General features: G+C 42.0%; 1 protein-coding gene across 12 annotated transcripts in view; it reads right to left on the bottom strand.

The window, feature by feature from the left end:
- CELF2 (CUGBP Elav-like family member 2) overlaps nt 1–20234 on the bottom strand; it is a 556709-nt gene that overhangs the window by 242963 nt on the left and 293512 nt on the right. For 2 of the 12 annotated variants that reach the window (XM_050324871.1, XM_050324873.1), the window contains exon 1: nt 4242–4518. The exons of 2 other annotated variants lie outside the window; for them this stretch is intronic. In XM_050324871.1, the coding sequence (XP_050180828.1) occupies nt 4242–4315 (74 nt within the window). In that variant the 5' untranslated portion in view covers nt 4316–4518. Of the gene's footprint in view, nt 1–4241; nt 4519–18401; nt 18672–20234 lie in introns of those variants that run through there. 8 more of the 12 variants (XM_050324865.1, XM_050324864.1, XM_050324868.1 and 5 more) reach the window with 8 other exon arrangements.

Here is a 20234-nt window from a genome sequence, read left to right as displayed (position 1 = left end):
ATTACTGAATCAGAGTTAAAATAAAATGCCAGTATAAGGATGAGACTACAGACTTAGAAAATACCTGATACCCAACTACCCATTTTCAGTTAGCAAATCATGGTTTGATGTTCTAGATGTAAAAAAGACCAGATATTAAAAAAATTATTTTTGCGAGTAAATTGAATTTCCCTGCACTGAAGTTTAAAAAAATAAATTTATTTTCTCCAGTTTATGCTAAAAAAAGTCCTATTTTGCAGGTATAGTGCAGAAATGGAAGTTCTGGATTTTAAAGTGCAAGAATGCCCTTTGAGTGCTGACATTCCTTATTTACTAAACAATAAATACAAACAAACAAAAAGTATCAAAAATTGATCTTCATGGGCTTTGTAATTAGCATACTGCATGTATATCTGATTTTGACTCATCTTGGATTAAGGGAGGCAGGAATTCAAAAGCTAAATATTTTTACACATAATTGCCACGTAACCCATGCAGTTGCATGCGCACTGTTTAAGGATAATATATTTTATTGGCATTACACCCAGCTACCAAAAATTAAACTCATATTTGAGTTTGTTTCAGTAGTAACAAACATTGTTACTCATTTATATTAAAGGTAATCCCAGGCACTGGAATGTGTAACCTGGGATGGAAAAATCTTCAGTGGTACTGCAGAAATCAACATGGAGGGTTACAGTGATGAGTATTTAATCCTCAAAGCAACCACTTTACAATCATTCAGTTGGCATGTACATGTAAGCCAGTGAAATTACTAAGCAAATTACATTGAACTCAGGTTTTATAACCTCACTTGCTATTAACCCTCTCCTGCCCTGTCCAAATATACACACACATTTCACTTATAAATTTCACCTCCATACACCTATGTATTTTCTTAAGAATTGCTTCTTCCCCGCAGTGAGCACACACAGACTATGCATAACAGCAGTCAAACAATTCCTGATCCTTCCTCGAGCACTAAACGAGCAGTCTCTTAGCAAGCATTTACTATGGTTAGAGCATCCAAATTGCCATCTGCCCTCAAGAACAGGAGTTCATGCATCTTTATGCTTCATATCCTGGAGTATCTATTTTCCAATGCCATGTCATTAATTAACTTTTACTAGTACATAGCCATTCAGTTACTAACCAGGTACACTGATGCCATGCATACAGTTTAATTATACACAGTCATGCTCAACGTATCTGATGTTCTATTTTACTTCCATTTAGCTAGATAATAGCAGCAGCAAAATTTGAAAGGAAGCAACATTTAAGAGCAATTAACATTCTCACAGAGGTAAGAGCATTTTAACTTTGCAATTATCAAGCTGGCAGTTAAGTTTCACAATAGGTATGCACTGGAAGTTATTCCTTCTAAATTCCCTTTCTCTGTTACTTGTTGAAAGAATGGATGATTCTGAGAAGAATTCCCTGTATAAGAACTTTTAAATGTGTAAAGAATGGGAAGTGTAAGTGATATTGTATGGTACCGATTTCCCAAAACATCTGATACGCCACCGGCATATAAAAAAACCCCACAAACAAATGTAGTTTAGCCAATTTCTGCTGTGAAACAGAAGTGTTATACGTATATTTTGCTAACTGCCTCACTCTGAAATACGAAATTCCTTTCTGCTGCAGACTGAACCGAGCTGCACTCAATGGCTGGAGCAGATGGCGAGGTTAAAAGTTTTGTGCAGCGCTGTAACTTGGAGCGTGCTCTCGGATGCTCTGTGCCACCCCGCTGAACACCGCCGGCAGCTCCCTGCGTGCCCGGGGTGGGCCAGATAAAGGGGAAGGTGCATCGTGCCCCTGACCCCTTATGCGTAATCAAACCGCATTCTCGTCAGCACTGATTAGCCCAGAGAGCTGGGGACTTGCAAATAAACGCATGTCACCACTTGGCTGGGAAGGACGAAGTAAGGATGGTTTTAAACAGTGAGTGACAGAGTTTTAGAAAGGCAGTGTGGCAAAGCTCCCACGCAGAGCATTTAGTTTCAGGACTATTTTTGTTAGAAACAGAAGCTCCCTGAGTTAATGGCAATTTAGCCTCAATATTAATTTGCATGCATGACACATGATCCCTTGAAATCGTACCATCTTCACAATCACTTAGATCAGCAGCAAAGCAAAGCTTGGTTAATGCAAGGAAGCACATCACAACACAACCACTGATGATGCAGGAGGTAAAGGTTTTTTCTTCAAGAAATTACTAAATTCCCTCCCTGCCCCCCCAAATACATGAGAAACCAGCAACAAAATCTACAAGAATGTGTGTATTTAACAACTCCGTTATCAAACTTCTGTATTTTGAGGTCCACTTAGAAGCTGACATTTCTCTAGATCATTCTTTTTTTTCCTGTGGACACACATTAAGATCTCTGTCCAATGAACATTAACTGTGTTTCAAGCTGTGTTAAAATATATTATGGATGCTTCCCTGAAAAAAGGAGTATGAGCAATGCAGAAGCAAGAGTTTGACATGGTACTCCCCCCTCAAGGGGCAAGGTGGAGATAAAGTTATATAAGACTAAGCGACAACAGGGCATCATCAGCTACAGTTAATGGTGCCTTTGAGGTAGGAGATGTTTGTTAGCTGGATCATTTCTGACTGCCTGGAAGGACAGCAGGTAGAAAGTGTAATCAAAGCTGAGACAATGAAAACAAGGGAAAGCTTGACTGTGGCAGGTCCCTACAGAGGGCTGCAAAGCAAGAGATAGAAATGTTCAGCTTCTACTTTGTTCCCTAATAGTCAAACCTATGCAATTTTTCTGCAAAAGGGGAGAACTGGCAGCACTTTTACCAAAACTGACTGATAGCAAAACAGGGATCCTACCATGGGAAAAACATAGCACAGAACTCTTTAGAATTTAAGACAACAAAATTAAGACAAGAGGCAATGATGCACCCTCTGCTGTCCTTCAAGGACTGTAAAAATAGTGTAAGTCACCCACACTAAGTATCTTCTTGACTCTTGCCCCTCTCCCACACACTTCCTAAATCTCAGCTGCTTGAACAACTGGCCACTACCGAATAGCTCCATGCAGAACACTGCTGGTACAAGGGAAAGCACTCCACCTTAGGAGAAAGTTTGGCTGCCAGTAAAAAAGGTAATAAAAGTCTGAATAGTCTTAGATGGGGGCACAGTGTGCAACCTGATTTGTGCAAATCGCAGGTGACACTCTGCTGCACACACGGGTTTATTTACACTTGTAACTTAAGCGCTGCCTCAACCAGAACAGCTCCAGTGCAGAGTCAGTGCCAAAACCTCTCGCTTCATTCTAATGTAACTCAAACCACATTTGTCATCCTGATAAAAGAACAAAAAGCAACAATATAAAAGATATTTTGGATACTGTAAAAAGGCAGCACAGTTCTCAGCCTCCATATCTTTCAGCAAGCGATTACTTCCTCGTTTCTGGCTTTTATTTTTTCATATAAGGCTTAGGTTACCTGAAAATACCTGTCAACTGGTAATGCCCAAGAGGATGATAATAGAAACTTTCAGATCAAGATTAATGGAGCAGAGCCGGGCTTCTCCTTCTGAAATTCCAGCATTCAATGCCTTCCAATACATCTCATCCCCACTTTAACTGCACACGTAAAGCAACCATCCTCACCCTAATTAACACTCGCCGTACCAGGGCAGCTGCTGGGGACAGTATTAAAAAAAACAAACCACCAAACAACAAACAAACAAACAGAAAGACTTACAAAAAACCACAAGCCAAATGCTTGCTATCTGCCTGGTCTCCCTCCCAGTAGGTGCTTAGTATTTCATCTGAATTTGAAAACTGATGAAGCTTTCGCAGAGGGATTTTTATTCTGCCGGGAAAGGGTGAGGAGACACGGGTGGGTCCGGGCTGGGTGCAGGGGACAGGTGTCTGTGGAGGGACCCGCTGGGCACTGAGGGGAGAGCGCTCAGCTACGCGCGACCGATGCGCGTTTCTTCCTCCACGTTGCATCAGCAACAACAGCAGCAGCTGCCGATAAAACCCCGTGCTCGCCCCGCGCCCCCTGCACCGACCTGCCGGGACACTGAGCACCCCAGGAGGGGGGGACAGACAACACAGAGACCACCAAGTGACTTGGGAAGGTGGGGGTGGGGGCACGACCCCCCGCCTCCCCTCCCGCGGAAGGGCGGGCGGTGCGGAGGGGACGCGGCCGGAGCCCCGCGGCGGGGGCTCGGAGCCGGGCGGTACCCGGAGCCGGGGCGGGGTGGGGGGGGACCGGCGGCAGCCCCCGCCGCCACTTACATTCTGTCAGAGACCAGCAAGCGGCCGTCGACCATCATCTCCGGAAGGAAATCCAGCTTGAACGAAGAAGTCATGCTGGGCTCCGGGGGCGCCGCGGCGGTCGGCGGGAGGATGCGGCGGGGCGCGGCGGATCCCACAACTGCGCCGGGCGGCGGAGCGGCAGGCACAGGTGCGGAGGCCTCCCCGCGGCAGCCGCCAGCCCCGGCAGTTGTCACATTTCTCTCCCCCTCTCGGTTTTTTCCGCCAATCCCCTCCGAAATCGACTGCTGAGGCAACTGTCGGTGGAGCGCCAGGTGCTGAGCGGGGAGGCGGAGCCATCTCCCCGCTGCGGCTCCCCGTTAACCCCTGCGCCCCCGCCGCCCCGGGAGAGGCCTATTGCCGCCGCCGGGCCGGGGGATGCCCGCCCGGGGCTCTGGGGCACCGCCTGACCCGGCCCCGGGGGCGGCGAGACCCGCCCGGCGCCTCCGCGGCGCTGCCCGGCCCCGCGCTCCCAGCGCGGTGTGCGGGGAGCTGAGCCCCGCACCGGCGGAGAACCCCACGCTGACACTGCTGGGAGCACACGCGAGTGGTTAGCGCGGACACAGCTCTTCCCAGTACGGTGGGAGCCAAACTGGGGACACTGGGATGGTTTGGGCAGGTTCTGAGTGCGGGCTCTCTCCACTCAAAACTCCTGCCATTCAGACCTTGGCATCCTTTAAACGCTCAGAGTGCTGTTACTGGGTGGTAGTAACTCTGTCCCCACTGATCAGAAACAGGGATTTAAGTAACGACAGCAAATCCTTTCTCAAGGCTATAGCCTCCCAAAATCCTGCTCCCAACCCCGCTGCTCTCCCGAGTTGGCTGCACACAGAAGTGTCACCAAGGCGCACACAAAATTCCACACATACAAGTAGCTGGAGGACCCCCCCCACACCACCGCCCCCTGAAAATCTGTATAAATTTTCCTTTCCATCTCCAAAACCTACTTGCCTCAATACAAAGCCTCTCCAGGCAAAAGAATATTAACATATTTACAAAGATTACTGGATGATCTGAGCAGTCTAGACAGACAGAACGTTCTTCTCCATTGTGTGTGCTTCTCCATCTGAATCTCTCTCCAGGTTTTATAATTTGATTTGTTCTGGATAATCAACACTCGCAAAAAGTAACAAACGCAAATTAAAACCTACAACGCTTAAACTTTTCAAAGAGTGTTCTAATATAAAAATTAAAGTGACCCATAAATAAATACGACATCAGGCCAAGTTTTGTTTAACTTTTGACCAACGTTGATTTTGTAATAAAAAATACAGACCAAGCAAATTTTCAGGGTCCAGTTTATTACACTAAGAGACTTTTCCATTTTAAATAGTTAAAAGGATGAAAAACCCCTCAGGCTTCTAAAATTTTTGCCTACTTTGCAAGTCTAAAGAAAGAAAAGGTTCACTTGGCCCTCAGCATAATCCCCGTAGGACAGCTGCAATCCTGAACAGATATCTATAGTGTTATTAATCTGCTCTGTTCTATACATTCACATACTGTCCCCATCACCATGGCACCTAAACATCCACGTAGAAAGGCACAAAGCAAAGCTATGGCTCCACTTTACTAAATTCATGGTGATTCCTTTACGCCACACATCCATCACGGCGTAGGACTATACAGCGGATAAAAAAATTAAGCGCAAACTCCAAATGAAAGGGAGAAACCAGCACAACTTTCTCCAGTTGGATGTAGCCACCTGGGTTTTGATCTGAGGCCTCCATGGCGGTTAATCCAGCCCAGAGCAGAGTTGGATTAACTTTCAATTTCAAAATCTTGCCACTGCAGAAGGGACAGGTTTTAGCTCGGAAGAAATACAGGCAGCTCAGTGAGGATGAAGATATTCTTTTAAGTAAGAAGTCTCCACCCCCACTTCGCCCTGTGCGGCTGGATCTGTACCCCTTCATCATCAGTTTTTTTGGTACATGCTAAATCTAAGGGAGTTCAGTCTCACCAGCCTGTCGCTTTTAAGGACCACAGTCCCACTGCTGCTGACTGAAAAGTAAATCCACGCTTCGCACAGGATGCAAAGAGGGAGGAGGAGAGAATCACAAATAATTTTGCCTAAAATCTGCATATGGAATAGAGAGATCTTTATAAATTTGCCCCATTTTGCAAGGTGTAAGTGCTTAAAAATGCTTCATTAAAACGTATGTTCTTTTGAAATATTTATTTTCCTTTTAATTACATGTGAATTAGCTGGAAGAAGCTGTAGGGAAGCCCTCTTACTGACTTAAGCCTTCTCAGCAGTTTGTTAAATTCTAGCCTCAAATCCCTTGAGGGAATAGTGGATTCAAAGCAGCTTTTAATCATACTATAAGGAGGGTGAAGTAGTATGTAAGTAGGTCATAGAGAAAGCATTACAAGTGCATAGGTTATTGCTTTATTTAACAACTACAGTGTAACACACTTTTCAAAGCACATTTGCTTTTGCCATTTAAAAGTTAGAAGCAGGAACAGGGTCAAATGCAAAAAGAAGCCCTCTCCATAAAAGATACTGAGATACGACTCAAGGAGAGCTTAGAGGGGAAAAACTGCATTCGAATAATTTGGTTCTCAGGCATAAATTATGTAGTGGCTGCGTATGAATTAACTCTCGATCGAAGAGGGTAAGTGGTGAGAAACAAAAAACCCTGAATGTTTCACACACTGTTACAGGCTCAGCTCTGTTATTTGTAACATTAATGCCAGATTCTTGAGCGGCACATGTGTGCAAAATAGGAACTTTTATTAAAAATTAAGGATAAAATGGAAGTTCTGGTCTGTTACTACAGTACAGAGGGAAACGAGGATGGAGGGTGGCAAGTGAAGCTGCATTATTTTCACAGCATAAATCAGACAATGGCTCTAAACACTGGCTTAGAGGAGCTACATTATTGCTGTGCCCGCCGATATTAAGCTTTTCGACTGGTGGAGCATATGGCAGTTTTGAGGAAGGGACCTGGAATTTGGAATCATCAGTTCTCAGGCTTTAATCCTGTTCCAACCGCACATGCTGCCTCCTCTCCATCCTCCCCTCATTTCAGAGGCCCAGACCCTGCTTGCCCCTGCAGCAACATCATTTATTCTTTGTACCTTGGTTTCTCTGTAAGTCTAAGTGGGGCAGATGAAGCAATTCCACCTCACCTTTGCAGATTAGTCACCGTTCAAGCAGCTTTTCAAACATAGAGCTACATGCAATTTCTCTAAACAACTCAATCTTTGAAAACCAAACACCTCTTCCCAGAAAAAAAAACAAAGAAAACTGAAAACCACACAGAAAGTTCGGCTGCAGAAGGCCAGGACTGAGCGGTGAGTTGCTGTCGCACGTATGAGCTCACTGTGACATCACTGCCCATGGCTTCATTCAGCAAGTGACAAAGAGGGCAGACACCTCCTTCCCTTCCAGATCCCAGAGCCAAATCCAGTGTGGTGCTCACATCACGTCCCCTCTCCAAACACCCAATCCATAATCGCCAATTTTCTAATCAGCTTGCCCCCCCAGTATTGGGCCAAGGAAATGCTACTGTTGGAAATACTTCAAGGGAAAGTTTCCGAATGACTTCACTCTCTCCCAAGCCTGCAAGGCAGTGTGAAGAGAGTTCAAATCCTCTGCTTTATTCCCCCCTAAGCCAATGAACATGCTCGGGATTCAGCTTATCTCTGGCATCAAAGCAAGTTTCTAACAGAGGCAGCAGAAGCAGAGCTCAGTGTTGGCGGTGTAAATTTGGAGCTGGCTCAAATGATTCAGTGGAATCATTCAGGATCTTCCACTAATGCGAGGGGGAAAAGGAATCTGGTCCAGCTAGTGTTAGTGAATGCAAATGAGCTGTTTGCTATCTTTCACAAAGAAATAACCTTCCAGGAAAACCATGAGCCTGGAAGGAGTAGCATGACTCAGAGCAGACAATGCAGCATTTTGGTTTGTGCAGTGGGATGTGAGCCTACCTGCCTATAAGGGAGGAAGCCCATCAGCTTAACTTTTAGTAGCAGACTTCTGGAGGGGCAAGAAAGGGGGGGGGGAGGGAAGGAGCACGAAGCAAAAAGCAAAGCAAAGCAAAGTACACCAGCACAAGTTGCACAAAGCATTGAGACAGAGCTAAAGAATCGTGTAAAAGTCATTAACAATTAAAGCAAAAAGTAGTGCATTTCTTTGAGAGGCAAAAATAATGGACCCAATTCTGCACCATTTTACCATTTGTGAAGATTCTGATTACTTGTAGCAAAACCATCTTTGTAAGTGAGGTCTGACGTTGGAATACATTTTTGCATTATGAAGCCTTCAGTAAGGATTTTTTATTTACAAAACCAAACACACAGTAGTCTTTCCTTCACCATATTCTGAGAAATAAAATAGCCTGCGTATATCTGAAACCCTTTTAAAAAGAAAATTAAAATATTGGTTAAAGTTGATCAATGGATTTTAAGTACTGAAATCTTAGCTGCTTGTTACGCCCCCTCCACTTCTGTAGGCTACTGTAACTAATCAGTAATTTTCAGAAATAAACGTCATTTAAAATTAGCCCTGTGAAAAGCTACCTCAAATTAAGCATTTCTAGAGCTTTCACTTGAAGCGCATTGATATTATGTAAACTTGGTTGCTATAGTAAAACTTCCCACTCAGTTCTTTTTTTTTTTCCCTTCCTATTTTATACCACTGATGAGGTGATTTCATCCCACTGTGGGTATAAGGCCTTTGTTCTGATTTGTGGGTAATAACTCGATCTTTCCGAAAACAATTAGGCAACATTTTATGGCACAAGGCAGACACTACATGGGATGGAGGGGTTTTAGGAAAGACCTTTAATTTGGAGGAGATGCTTGGGATAGCCAGTCATCACCCTCAGGTCCAATCCTGCACAGTGCTAGTGCTGAGCAGAAGCTGCCCAGAACTGTTTGCTCCAGGTGGGCTGTTCCTGACCTCAGCACTATATATAGAGAATACTTAAGTAAAGTGGTAACAAGCAAATCTTTGCTAGACCAAGTCCTACCGTCCTGTTATTTACCTGCAGTCCTATTGAAGAGCATCACTATTGATCCATAGGTGTTGCCTTTGTGCTAGTGCCTTGTGCATATTGACACAAGACCAAGGCTTTTGTCAACCCTGTCTTATCTCGACTTGGCAACAGACATCGGTTGTGGGGTTTTTTGTGTTTCTTTTTCTATTGTTTTTTTTTTTTATGAACTACCTTGTCTTCTCACCTGCTGACTGATTCTATCAACAACCACTACCCAAGAAGAAGAGAAACTGGGGTGCTGCAAGCACTGGGCAGACCTGATTTCCTACTAGACAGCAGACGTGTTATTTATGGATTAAAAAAAAACACCTTTACAAACATCCCTGGAAGAGGGAACTGAATATTCTCGGGTTTGGCTATTATATTATCTTCATGTGAAAACATATTATCTTGTATGACTTAGGATAGGAGGGATCACACTTCTAGTGCTCTTGTCTGTGTTGCTCCATACTTGCAATATGCAAAAACTGCACTTACATCTTCACAGAGCAGGGGAAAACACTGTAACAAAAAAACTTCTACCCTGCCACCAGACCCACAGGAAGAACTACTAAGAGACATAAAAACTTCTCTCATTTTGTATAAATTTAAGCTTTCTGGAGATTTTTGCCCACCTGAAGAGCTGGTTACTGGGAAAGATGCAGGATCAGGGAAGTAGATGGTGAGAATAGGCTGAACAGAGTGAAAGCCTGGATCAGGAGGTGAGGCTGAAGGCAGCTCCAACGCCAAAAGCCACAGGCAAAGGTAAGTGTGAATTTCTAATGTGGCATCAGGAAAGAAAGAAGATGGGTAAGCGACATCAAAAGAGACAAGAAGGCAAAAATAGACTTCTTTTTAAAAACAAAATGTAAAGACATCTGAGGGATATTTTACAATATCTGAATTAACCTACTGCACTCAACTCTAAACAGAAGGATCCTTATGAGCTTAACCTCCATCCTCCCTTCTAATTCACTTGTACCACTTTCTTTTTCACTGCAAATGATTGGATTTCACCTTAAACTCAAATTGCAACATCTTTAAGGTAGGAAATTTCACTGGTCTTTTTTTTTTATTGTTATTTTTTTTGTGAAGTGCCTAGCATACATGTCAATCCTCAAAAATAACTATTACTCTGAAAATATGTAAAGTAGCTACCTTTGTTTGACATCATTATTTCCAACAGACAGAATCTCCATTAAAGATCCACCATGAAGGACATAAAGAAAGGGTCCTGCAGTACCTGCAAAGTATTTAGATGTGCAGAAAACTACACCATGCCTGGTTATGGTGGTTTGGGTTGTTTTCCCCTAAATGAACAGTGTAAAAAGTGTCACATCGGTCAGAGCAAAAGGTCCTCCTAGTCCATGACTCTGCCTCTGATAATGGATGCAAAGAGAAAGAGCAGGAGTATGGCAAGTGCACTGTGATCCTTCCCACCTTCCAGCAACCAGTGGTTGAGGGACTTCCTAGAGTCAAGGACAGCATCTGAACCAAGATGTTTAACAAGCTCGAAATCACTGATTCAGTTTTTCCCACAAATTCTCTGTCTGAAAGGAACATTAATGAAGTCACATGTTTATTACTCCCAGAGATGCCTGTTAATTCTGCTGTTTTTAACAATTTCAGAGATTTGGGGCTACAACAAACAGGAACATTGATTTTCTTTTCTGAACCAAAACATTTAACTCAACTTAGTGTTTAACATAAAATGTTTCACTTTGAAGGGTCACAACTTTTAAGGAGAAACCCAGCCCCTTGATACAAAAACTTTGTAAGGGAAAAATGCTGAAACTGTGAGGTTCCCAGGGCAGGCATCTAGTTTGGCACCCTTTTGTGAGAAAGGCTCTTTGGGAAAAATTTTGGTCACTTTGGATTGCTATATTCAGGGGTGGGGGTTAACTGAGTTAAATGTATGTTCATCAGCCGTGCACAGACAAATCTCCATATGATTCATTGGAGCAGCACTGCAGAACACCTGGTGTTGCCAATGCAGTTCTGTTAGTGTTTTGTTATTTTTAAAGGGGGTTATATAACTCTCTCATTAAAATTAAATGTGGGCTGAAATGATGCAGGCAAATTCTCAAGCTTCAGAGTGAGCTTCTTCCTCACAGTTTAGCAGAAGATAGATCTTTTTTTAGGAAGAAGAGAAGGAAAATGAAACCAGGAGGTTGTACAGTTGAATTGAGAGTCTCTAAAAATTTAAGTTATCTGATAATTCACTGTTCCTTTTTTAGAGGTCCTCAATTCTTCAGATGCTGACCTGCAGCTTCCAGGGAGGGTAGGTGCAGGATTTGAACCTTAACTTCACTCCATAGCACAGCTATCCTATCATCCACAGGTATCTACATGTGCCAGGTTCAGTTTCCAGATGATCTGCGTTCAGGTGTCCTTACTTTTTACTCCTCTATTTGTAATCTTCCCTATCCTCTGTCTGATTTTCCAGAAATGTTTTTTCCCTCCTCCGACTCTCTGCTCTGTCTTCCTCTGGGTGACAGACTGTTGTCTGGCATCCTCAAAGGCTGCTCTTGAGGATGACCTGCTGATTTGCTGCCATGGGAACTCCTGAGCGAGGACAGCGTTTACCCCTCGCACACTGAAGGGCACAAGCAACAGTTCCCTGTGCCACTCTTCCCGCTGCCAAAAATTTGCCCTCCTCTATTCCACAAGCCTTGCAGGGACACTGGATGGCTGTGCTTGAAATAACAAGAGTGTTACAGCCTTTCCAGCGTCCAGCAGCAGCTGAATTATTTGGAGGAAGGTGAAAAAGTCTAATAGACTGTGTGAGCATGCAAATTGCTTCTCAAAACTAGTGGAGAAAAAGCTTGAGCAGCAAAGCATGAGAACTGAGAAAAACCCCCTGTCATGTAATGGCAGAAAGCATTATGTTCATATAAGTGCCATATTTAAAACTTCCTGAGCAATTGTATTGGTAACCTTATTCCTCCAAATGAGAGAGAGTTAACTTAAAAATAGGTTATTCTACCTGAATAAGGGACACGGGCTAACACATCAGCCACTAGGCATGCTACATGGAGAGACAAGCAAGTAATTCTCCATTCCCCACCCCCAAGCACAATTTTGGGTGTTTTAAATGAAACAGAAGGATCATTTTTACTTGGCTGCATTTTACAGGGCAGCTTGTGATCCACACTGTGTCAGCCTTGTCAGTGCCCTGGCAGGTTTACAGCCCCACGGTACTTTCCTACAAGCACCAGCTCATAACAGCCCTAATCCGGTAATGTGGGCTTAATGCATAATATAATTTCATGAACCACCTAGAAAGTGAGTGCAAATCTGGGAGTCGATGCTTTCCAGAAATGTCATTTTAGTCATTAGTTTAGAAATGCTGAAGATGGATCTGGCTGATATTACTCCACGGAATGGTCACTGATCCCTACGCTATCAGAGAAAATAAAGTTGTGCGTGAGAACAGCTGAAATCCTTTTCACATCCTGCTTGAGCTGATTACTAGTTATGCTATCTCAGTCTCAAGAACGGAGTGAGAGGTGAGAAAATTAGAGCCCAGGCAAAGATTTACACAAAATTTGGGAAAATTCCTGCCCACTTCCATCAAATAAAGATAGCTAACGTTCAGTGCATCATTAACTTGCCAAGAACAGTATTAAAGCGACTTTAATTGATACATTTGCTTCTGCTGCAGGGTGAAATAATATAGAAGCAAAACAAAATATTAAAAAAAAAAAAAAAGCTTTTTGCCATAGCAAGAATGTTAGAGGGGGAAAAAAAAAATCTCGTTTTTATTTCCTCTGTGAGGATGCCAGCAGTCTTGTTTCATAAACTCCAGTGATTCATCACCATCCCAGGCAGCCAATCATTCCGCAGGTCAAGTAGAAATGGGCTGTAGAGCCAGCAACTCCTGCTGCCCTGATAATGCATGTCATTCCAGGCATGGCGACATGCTTTCTCAACAGCTGCCATTTTCAGTTACCTTTTCTATGGCTGACATACAAGTAAATGTGTTGGAAGCACTAAAACAGTCATAGGAAAGCAGTTGCAAAGATAAATAGCACCTGCACGTGATAATCTCTAATGTCATTAGAAAGGAAAGAAGGATGTGTTTTGAAATAGAATTTCTCTTTTCTGAAAGCCTCACTTGACTTAGGTTTTGTGTGTGTGTGTGTGTGTGTGTGTGTGTGTCTGAGAGGGGTTTTTTTGGTAGGGCTTTTATTCTTGAATAAACATCCAGACATCTTGGATGTTTATAACCTTAATAGATATAACTAGAAAACAGGAAGAAAAAGAAAAACACCCCAAAAAACAAACACAAACCCCAAATAATCAGCATTTAATATAACAACTTCTTTCAATTCACTTTTGAGAAAGATTTTGTACAGCTAGATTTTGTCTGAATTCAGTAATGCTGACTTTAAGGAGCACAACCACTCTAATTGAGGGAAAAGGAAAGGATTTTCTTCAGTCACTTCTTTTCAGTCTTTATTCCTTATCAACTAACTTAAATTTCATGAACTGCTTCTTCAATAACTGTCCTCTGAATCATATGTAGTTGAACACTGTTTTGCAGATGGAAACCGAGTGGGAGTTTTGAGGGCACAGGATTATAGAAATACACACCCTCAGTGAAAAGTGTTTAAACTTAAGTGCACTTGTGTATGCGTGCACACAGATGTATATCTGTACATCAGAAACAAAGCATGTGTAATTTATGTACATATATCGTGTGAAGACCCTGTGCCTGCACACAAATGGAGGAAAAAAAATAAAGTAACTGTTCCAGATAACAGTGCTGGAACCAGATTTCAAATGCATAAGATTATACATATTAATTTATGGTAATCTACAAATGAATGCTGCAGAGACAGTACAGGTTATCCAAGATGGTACTTGCATTTATTGAGAAACTACCACAAAATATCTTCATAACAGATTTAGTTGCATCTTCTAATACTCCCTGAATTAATAAAATGCAAAATACAAAGTACAAGCTATCCCCTTTGGAACAACTGGCTCTTGAAATGCCAAAGGAAAGCCAAGCATTTCTCTCCATACAAAGTCCTCTTAGACATCTTGCTTTCAGATTTCATCAACTTAGGTGTTTTCAGGGCTGTAAGCAGTGAACTTTCCATCAGCAGCATCTTCAGCTAATTAACCCTCCTGATTACAATAATTAGTATTGATTCACTCCTGAATGACTTCTTAAGTATTCAAGCACAATCTACACTTGCAGTAAAACTTCTAGATATGAATATTAATTGAACACTCGCCTTTGTTTTTCAGCCCCAAAGGTATAGTTTGCAATCTCATATAGAATCATAGAATCATAGAATGGTTTGGGTTGAAAGGGACCTTTAAAGGTCATCTAGTTCCAACTCGCCTGCAATGAGCAGGGACAGCTTCAAGTAGATCAGGTTGCTCAGAGCCCTGCCCAGCTTGACTATGAATGTTTCCAGGGATGGGGCATCCACCACCTCTCTGTGCAACCTGTTCCAGTGTTTCACTGTCCTCATTGTAAAAAATTTCTTCCTTATGTCTAGTCTGAATTGACCCTGTTTTAATTTAAAGCCATGACCCCATGTCCTACTGCAACAGGCCCTGCTAAAAAATCTTTTCTGTAAGCCCCCTTTATGATACTGAATGGCTGCTCTGCCTCCCCAGATCCTTTACTTCTCCAGGCTGAGCAACCCCAGCTCTCTCAGCCTGTCTCCATAGAGGAGGTATTCCAGACTAACCATTTTTGTGGCCCTCCTCTGGATCTGCTCCAATAGTTCCATGACTTTCCTTTGTTGAGGACTCCAGACTTGGAAAAAGTGCTCCAGGTGGGATCTTGTGAGATGGTGGTGGAAGGAGAGAATTACCTCCCTTGACCTGCTGACCACCCTTGTCTTGATGCAGCCCAGAGCACAATCAACTTTCAGGGCTGTGGGCACACATTGCCGGCTCATGTCCAGCCTTTCACCCCCAAATCCTTCTCTGCAGGGCTGGTCTCAATCCCTTCATACTTAAGGTTGATAACAGAAACACTTCAGTTTCATTGTCTTTTAACAAAGAAAATATTAGCATGTTGGTGTTAGAGGTTGTGGTTCATGAATACGAAAAGAAATTATTTACATACATACACACACACACACACACACACACACACACACACACACACAGACTCCAGACTAATAAATAAATATAATTCACTTCCATTTCCTATAGAGGCACAGAAAGTCAGGTCACAGGTTAAGACCTATCTTACTCTTGCTCTGATAAGTACGACTAAGGATGTTCTTTTTGACATCCCACCTGGTCATTGCAAGAACAAATAACAATTAGTAGAGTCTGAATTACCTCTGTTAGCTCTGTTGTGGAAACAGATGTTGCCAAGTTTGACAACTGCAAGGCACCACGTTGCTTTGTGAATGAGTGAGATTCCAAAACAGGTAACACTAAGGACACCTCCGATGTTCAGGCATAATATCTCTAAACCTATACAGTCTCTCAAAAGCCAACACTTTCGTTAAACATGCTAAGAAATTACTTGTGTTACAGCTTTGCTTCACCTTCTTTGATGTCAATAATAATTGTTATGGCTCCAAAAGCAATATTTCAGTAAATATGCATAGAAAGATTTTTTTTTTTTTTGAGGAGGATTCACACAAACTAATTCAAAAATTAGTCTTTGATGTGAATGCAATGTCAGAAAATACCCTTGGAAAAGAACAAAGTAACTGGCAGTCCAAGACAAAAAAAATCATAGTATATGTATTTTATGCAACATTTTACCTGAAAACATAGAAACTACAGTAAGAACTCACCTGTGAGCAGAGCGCTTAGGAAACAGTTTTAGTATTGAATAGTCCTTAAAAGTGGTAGTTGGTTTTGCTGCCCAGGTGTCTGTTGGTGGCTGCTACAGAAATGACATTCACCCTGCTCTGGGCAGTCACTAAAGGGACATTTCCACGTAGCTGAGAGTGAGGGACTCACTGTATTGCCACTCACAAAGGGCAGTAGCTGCTAGAAAGCTCAGGCTGCTGGAACATGACATAATAAAAAAATAGCTTTATAAAAACATGCCCCTCTCGTCTCCAGTCCTGGCAGAGCAGAGCAGTTGTGAATGAGTTAATGTTTGTCTTGAAAGAAGTTCTTCCAAGGAAGTGAATTATAGCATGGTCCCATTATATTAAACACTATCCTTGCTTTCTTCATGTTTATGCACAACACACAGCATGCCAAGTACTACCTGATAATCCATAATCTCTACGCTTCTTGAGTATTTTATGTGATATTACCTTTTTTTTTCCACATAAACTCTCTGCTATTGATTTACAGCACCTCAACACACAAGCGAAGAAGATACAATGACAAAAAAAATACAAAACAGAATAGTAAGTACTGAGAGTCTCCCCATAAAACATTTTTGTGTTGAAATACATGCTTTAGAGAGTTCTGACTGCTACCGATAAATCCTTACTGTCTTTTTGTTCTAATTAAGGGGTCCAAGAGACCCCTCAACCCATATAAATCATACACTAGAATCCAGTTCTAAAAAAAGCACAAAACCTCTACTATTAATTGATTGAAGCAAAAAATAGAAACCACTAGTATCTTTCTCTCACAAAATTATTAAAGTTATTACTAAAAGCAGTAGATTTACTTAACATGTAAAGTATTTAAAGACTTTAAACAGTTTCAAAAACTCCCCAGACTGATGACAATACATTTTATTTAAGACACAAGCTGCTGCCCAAGTAGTAACTCAAAATTTTTGAAAAGCTTTGTAACAATTTCTTCTTACAATGCATAAGATACACGAGCATTTTGCCAAATTCAAACCCAAAATTGCTAACTGTTTTAATACTAAACTATGGTTCTCTAAACAGAAAGATAATTTAAGGAATGTCATATGAATAATTTGTTTGATTTGGGGATGGGAATCATTCAGGTAAATTATTCTGCCTGACCTTAAAAATTCTAACGTATGCTAATAGCTGGATTATAAAAATGAAAAGTAGCATGGGCTCCCACTTTGAGATCTGATTTATCATTTTTATTGCATTTTCATTACCTAAACAGCATTAGAAACAGTATCTTCAAAACAGCAGTTAAAGTTGATACGATCGGGCATAAAATCAGGCAAGGGCACATTTGGCAAGTGTGTATTTGCCAGATTGACAGCAGTATTGTAAGCTTTCAGAATCAATAAGTTTTCTCACCACAGTTAAAGGAGAGGTTAGTAATAAATCTCCAACTTAATGCAATAGCCATAATTGTAAGACACAAGCCTCCCCCTCCCTGCACTATTAGCAGCAGATATCAAATGAAACAACCGCCACAAAACAGGCAACGCACTTCGTATTCTACCGTGTACACAAAAAGATTGAGGGAAGCGAAAAAGGGGCTGAGAAAAGGAAAGGAAAAAACCCCAAAACAACCCAAACCACCCCATCGCCAGACATACATTAAGCTAGTTTGACAGCACCATTGTTCAGCTGTCCCATTGTCAGACCAAAAGATGTATTCAGTGCTACAGTGTCTGCTAGCAAATAAACAAAAGACTACATTTTTCAAAGCGGGGTGCCAATTCCAGCATAATTCCGTGTGTATGTGCGTGTGTGCGTGTGTCTGCGTGTTGTGTGTCTCTGAAAAGAGTAGTCGATGCTGGCCCCCCGCTAAACCTGGGAGCATTATCAGAGAATAGATGTGTAATCCCACATATCGGGAGTATTTAGATATTTTTAAAACATCTTCAAGTGGTACGGACTAGGTAGAGCATTACTAACTATTTACATAGGCTAAGTGAAAATTAAAGTGGTATTTAGGGCACTAGCTCTAATATGGAGTCTCCCTGAGCTTTTTCCATGCTTATTCCATGCCCAGTGCATAATAATGAAGCAGGCAGAAATATTGCAAAGGAGGTGATAAAAGAAATACCAGCTCTCTTTTAGGAAAAAAAAAAAAAAAAAAACAACAAACAACCAGATAAATATATATTTTTTTTTTCCCCTCCTTGCCCTCTCCGTACATTTGTCGTCATACACGAAACGTGCGGTTTGAACTAGTGGAAAATGCTACTTGCACCCAGCAATGCCTGTCTTTTCCTTTAAATAGGGGAAACTACTTAATACACAGCACGGTTATAGTTGCAGCGGGCCCAGGCAACTCGAAAGCACGCGTTAAAACAAAGGAGACAACATACCTTAAAAGCAGCTCCTCATTTCTCATAGTAACAGCAGATTTGGGACAGCGCATGCTTTCTGCACCGATATTCTCAACAAAAGCCAGTTCAGAAGTGCGCTCAAACATCAATGCCACAGTAGCTACTCACTAATGGCTACTCTTTCTCTCTTTCTCTCTCTAGTCAGACGCTGAGTGGTGGAGCAAAGGGGCCCCTGCAGATTCACTAAGCAGAAATAATCCTCTCTGACAAGTTATGTTGTCTGGGCATATTTTGCATTAATGCACTGTGCTGCCTATAGGGGTCTTGTTTGCGTTCACTCTAGCCTGGCTGGTGTTAGCTCTCTTAATTACCAGCCAAAAAAAAATTAGCAACATTCCCCCCCGCCTAAAAAAAAAAAAAAATCTAAATCTATATCTATATCTATAACTGAAAGAAAAGGGGGAGAATCTATAGGCAAATGAGGGAAGGCTTTCCCCCTCTGGAAGGATGCATGCTTGATATGGATCTTTTGTTTGCCCTGCGAACTCGGTGAATACAGTGGCAAAGAGATGCTGTGGCTTGTGAGGCTTGTGCACTTTAAGGGAATTGGGTTAGAGGCTCTTTCTGGGGCTCTGGAGTCGCAGCTGGAGCTCTTGCTCTCTCCCTCCTTCCCTTCCCTGTTCAAGGCTGAGTGGCTTTATGGGACCTGCCAGCTCACATCAGAGAGACTGGGGAGTATTAACGCAGGCAGCTGGGGATCTTCTTCAAGTTTTCGGTTTCTCTTGGCAATTTTAACCCCCTCAAAACTCAAGTTCAAAATCTCTCCAATTTTAACCCCTCCGAAACACAACTTGGTTACCAAGTAACTGAGTTTGCTTTAACCCAGACCCTTACGCTTGGCTTTGGCGGAGTTCTTGCAGATGGGAGAGGATGTTGCATTATTCAATGATTTACTCACTTCCTATGTATGAAAGGAACTATAGTGTGACACAGATTTCAGGGAAACAGCCTCTTTGGTCCTATTTGGAAGATCCGCCATGTGATTTGTAGAAGCAGGTTGTGGTCTTCCCCGTTGCCAAGGTAGTCAAAGAAAGGTTTATTTTCATGCCTTGGGTTCAACTTCTGCAGGGTAAGTCTTTAAACTGTGAAGCTACTTTTGAGGCAGGAGGATGGCTGGCTTTTTTTTTTAAATATTTTACTTTTTTAAAAAAATGTACATTAGATATTTGAGTAGGTGCTTATTTGGTAGACTGAAAAAGTCAACAAGCCATTGATGCTCTTTTCAGTCAAAGGCTTTTCTGCACGATTGTGGTAGTACAATGCATCTTAAAAATTATTGTAATTTTCTCTCAGGTCATGTTAACATAAGAAGATTAAATAACCTCAATAAAAAAGAGTCGTCCAAAATTGACAGCTAGTCAAAATTGATCTGGACCTCAAAATTTGAATTCAACTTCCATAGACTTCTGGCTATGTCTGATCGGTCTGAATCTCTTTTCCTACATTATATATTACTGCCTCAAAATATATTGCCACAACATCGTGATGCAGTGCTACTGCTGCTATTTCCATAACAGAAGTTGGCGTTTAGGGGCTTAATCTTTTTGGTAAACTTGAGTCTGGGAATGAAAGCAAAGAGGAGAGCAATCACCAGTATAAATACACTGATAGCAAGATCTTGCCTTTCTGATGGCAGCTGTAAACTTCTATTAAGGTCATAAATTGTTTGCAACAGAAACGATCCTTTTGTTCTACACTTCTCATTGAGCACTGTGAGACCTCAGGATTAGTTTCAGTCACTCTGATATTTGTCAAGTGACCAAAAGACAAATTAAAAAACAAACCTGGGCATAGTCTACTTTTAATGACATA

The sequence above is a fragment of the Myiozetetes cayanensis genome, unplaced genomic scaffold (assembly GCF_022539395.1).
Source record: "Myiozetetes cayanensis isolate MyiCay16 unplaced genomic scaffold, myiCay2020 scf3, whole genome shotgun sequence".
Taxonomy (NCBI): Eukaryota; Metazoa; Chordata; class Aves; order Passeriformes; family Tyrannidae; genus Myiozetetes; species Myiozetetes cayanensis.
Note: the sequence above shows the minus strand (reverse complement) of the source record. Positions and strands in the feature narration are given on the sequence as shown.